General features: G+C 46.5%; 1 protein-coding gene across 1 annotated transcript; it reads right to left on the bottom strand.

Annotated features, from left to right (window-relative positions):
- Positions 1-890: 890 nt before the first annotated feature.
- On the bottom strand, positions 891-1826 carry LOC128578385 (dnaJ homolog subfamily B member 3-like). The gene has a single exon (XM_053580998.1). The coding sequence runs from the start codon at positions 1805-1807 to the stop codon at positions 1097-1099; it is 711 nt and encodes a 236-aa protein (XP_053436973.1). The 5' UTR covers positions 1808-1826; the 3' UTR covers positions 891-1096.
- Between the last annotated feature and the right edge of the window lie 763 nt (positions 1827-2589).

Here is a 2589-nt window from a genome sequence, read left to right as displayed (position 1 = left end):
GAAGAATTACAACTCAAATCAGCCAATAAAGGCTGGGCGTAGGCTGGGTACAGTGGCTAAGGCCTGTAATCATAGCACTCTGGGAGGGTGAGGCAGGTGGATTGTCCTGAGCTCATTGGTTGGTGACCAGCCTGAGCCAGAGCTAGACTCAGTCTATAAAAATAGACAGGCGTTGTGGGGTCAGCTACTTGGGAGGCTGAGCCAAGGGAATCGCTTGAGCCTAAGAGTTTGAGGTTGCTATGAGCTGTGCCGCCTCAGCCCTCGGGGGTGATGAAATGACACTGTCTCAAAAAACAAAGGCTGAGCGCAGCGCCTCAGCCTGTAATCCCTGCGCTCTGGGAGGAGGAGGCAGGCAGATCGCTTGAGCTCAGGAATTCCAGAGCAGCCTGACCAAACGAGACCCCGTCTCATAAAATTAGCTGGACATTGTGGTGAGTGCCTAGCCTGTAGTCCCAGCTATTCAGGAGGCTGAGGCAGAAGGATTGCTTGGGCCCAAGAGTTTGGGGTTGCTGTGAGTTGTGACGCCACAGCACTCTACCAAAGGCCACAACGTGAGACTGTCTAAAAAAAAATCATCCAGTAAAAGAACATTCTGATAGAAAATTAAAATCACAATGTTATATCACTATATATCTCCTACAATGGCTAAAATGAAGTAGACCGAATATATCAAGTACTAGTATGAATACGAAGCAATGGAAATCTTATACGTTGTTAATGGGAATACAAGGTGGTGTAGCCACTTTGGAAAACAGTTTAGCATGTCTTAAAAACTTCAGCATAACCATTAAATATCCATCCCAGAAGCCCAACTCTTGATGATTACCCAAGAGAAATAAAATCACACGTCAAAAGACTGGCATATGAGTGTTTATTTTTTGCCTCGGGATTAAGTTTAATGCACATAGATATTTGTAACAGTTTTAAAGACAAACAGGTCCTGTTTGTGCAGTCCCATTAATAACAACAAATAGGCATCAGTATTGAAGTGTTCATAAATTCTCCCGTACAGTTGTTCCGAAAGTAGAGTTCACTTGCAATCTTAAAAATGTCCCGCATACCTTAAAATGTGCTTTGATTCAAATGTGGACTGGAATTACTTGGTGTTGATGTGTGGCAACTGCTCTTTGCCATTTATAATGAGGGATTTTAACTGTCCATCTTCTTCCACTTGCACTCTCTCTTGGCCGTTCTCAATGATTCTCTTGGTGGTGATTATTTTGCCATCAACTATTTCTGTGGAAGTCGACACCGTCTTGGCGCGGCCCGTCGCACCCAAACCACCACCAGAGGGCACGAAGGAAGAAGGGCCCTCATTTCCCAGGGATTCAAAGGGATCGAAAGACAAACCACTTCCGAAGGCTGGAAAATCATTGAAGGTGGAGAAAAGGGGTGCGGAATCTCTGATTGGGCTTCCTCGGGAGCTACTCTCACCGCCAAAAATGTTCTCAAGCGGGTCTGCAAAGAAATCAAATGAAAATGCTTCCTGGCTGACGAATAATTCCCTGAAGATGTCAGCTGGATCACAGAAGGAGAAGAAAAATTCGAACGGGTCCTCAAAGGTTGTCCCACTCGCCTCAGCATCCTCCACGTCATCCTTGCCACAGCGGTCGTAAATGTCGCGTTTCTTGGTGTCAGACAACACCTCGTAGGCCTTGGCCACCTGTTTGAATTTCAGCTCCGCTTCTTCCTTGTTCTCGGGATTTTTGTCGGGGTGCCACTTGAGCGCCAGCTTGTGGTATGCCTTCCTGATGACTTCGGAGGAGGCCTGGCGGGGCACGCCCAGCACCTCGTAGTAGTCCACCATGTTGGGGCCGCACGGCCGGTGGGCCACAGGGAGGCGAGGTGAGCGGATGGCAGCCCAAAGGGGAACTGGCCCCGCTGGAGCATTCAGCCACTGGGAGTGCCTCCCCCTTTGTGACGTGGCCACATCTCATTGGTCAAGGCCCTGCGGCTCCATATCCCAGGATGCAGTGCCAGTATATTTTTATTAGTAGTCAAAACTGGAAATGTACATACCACATCAGTCAGTACATGAATAAACAAATCAAAATGCGGGAGTCACATGAGATATCATCAAAGCAGGGAAAAGGAACAAAGTACTGATACACACAAGACATGGTTGAATCTCAAAAGCATCATACTAAGTCAGAATGTAAAAGCCACATAATGTACAAGTCCCTTTATATCATACACCGAAACTACAAACCTACAAGGATACAAATTAGATCGGGCACAAGGGTGATAAGTAAAAACCATGGGTAAAGGAGCCGGAGAAGTTTTTTGGCATGATGGAAACACTTTATATGTTGATTGTGGTGGTGGCTACATGACTGCATATATTTGGCATAATGCTTAATAAGATGTTCAAATGTGGTGGGGGGACATTATTGACAAATATGATCCTCATGAGAAAACACTGGGGTAAAAGTAGATCTCCTAGACCAGGTGTGGTGGTTCACACCTATAATCCTAGCACTCTGGTAGGCCGAGGCAGGAGGGCTGCTGAAAACCAGGATTTTGAGACCAGCCTGAGCAATAGCAAGACCTAGTCTCTGTAAAAAATGGAAAAATTAGACTCGGTGCCTG

This window comes from Nycticebus coucang, chromosome X, assembly GCF_027406575.1.
Source record: "Nycticebus coucang isolate mNycCou1 chromosome X, mNycCou1.pri, whole genome shotgun sequence".
Taxonomy (NCBI): domain Eukaryota; kingdom Metazoa; phylum Chordata; class Mammalia; order Primates; family Lorisidae; genus Nycticebus; species Nycticebus coucang.
Note: the sequence above shows the minus strand (reverse complement) of the source record. Positions and strands in the feature narration are given on the sequence as shown.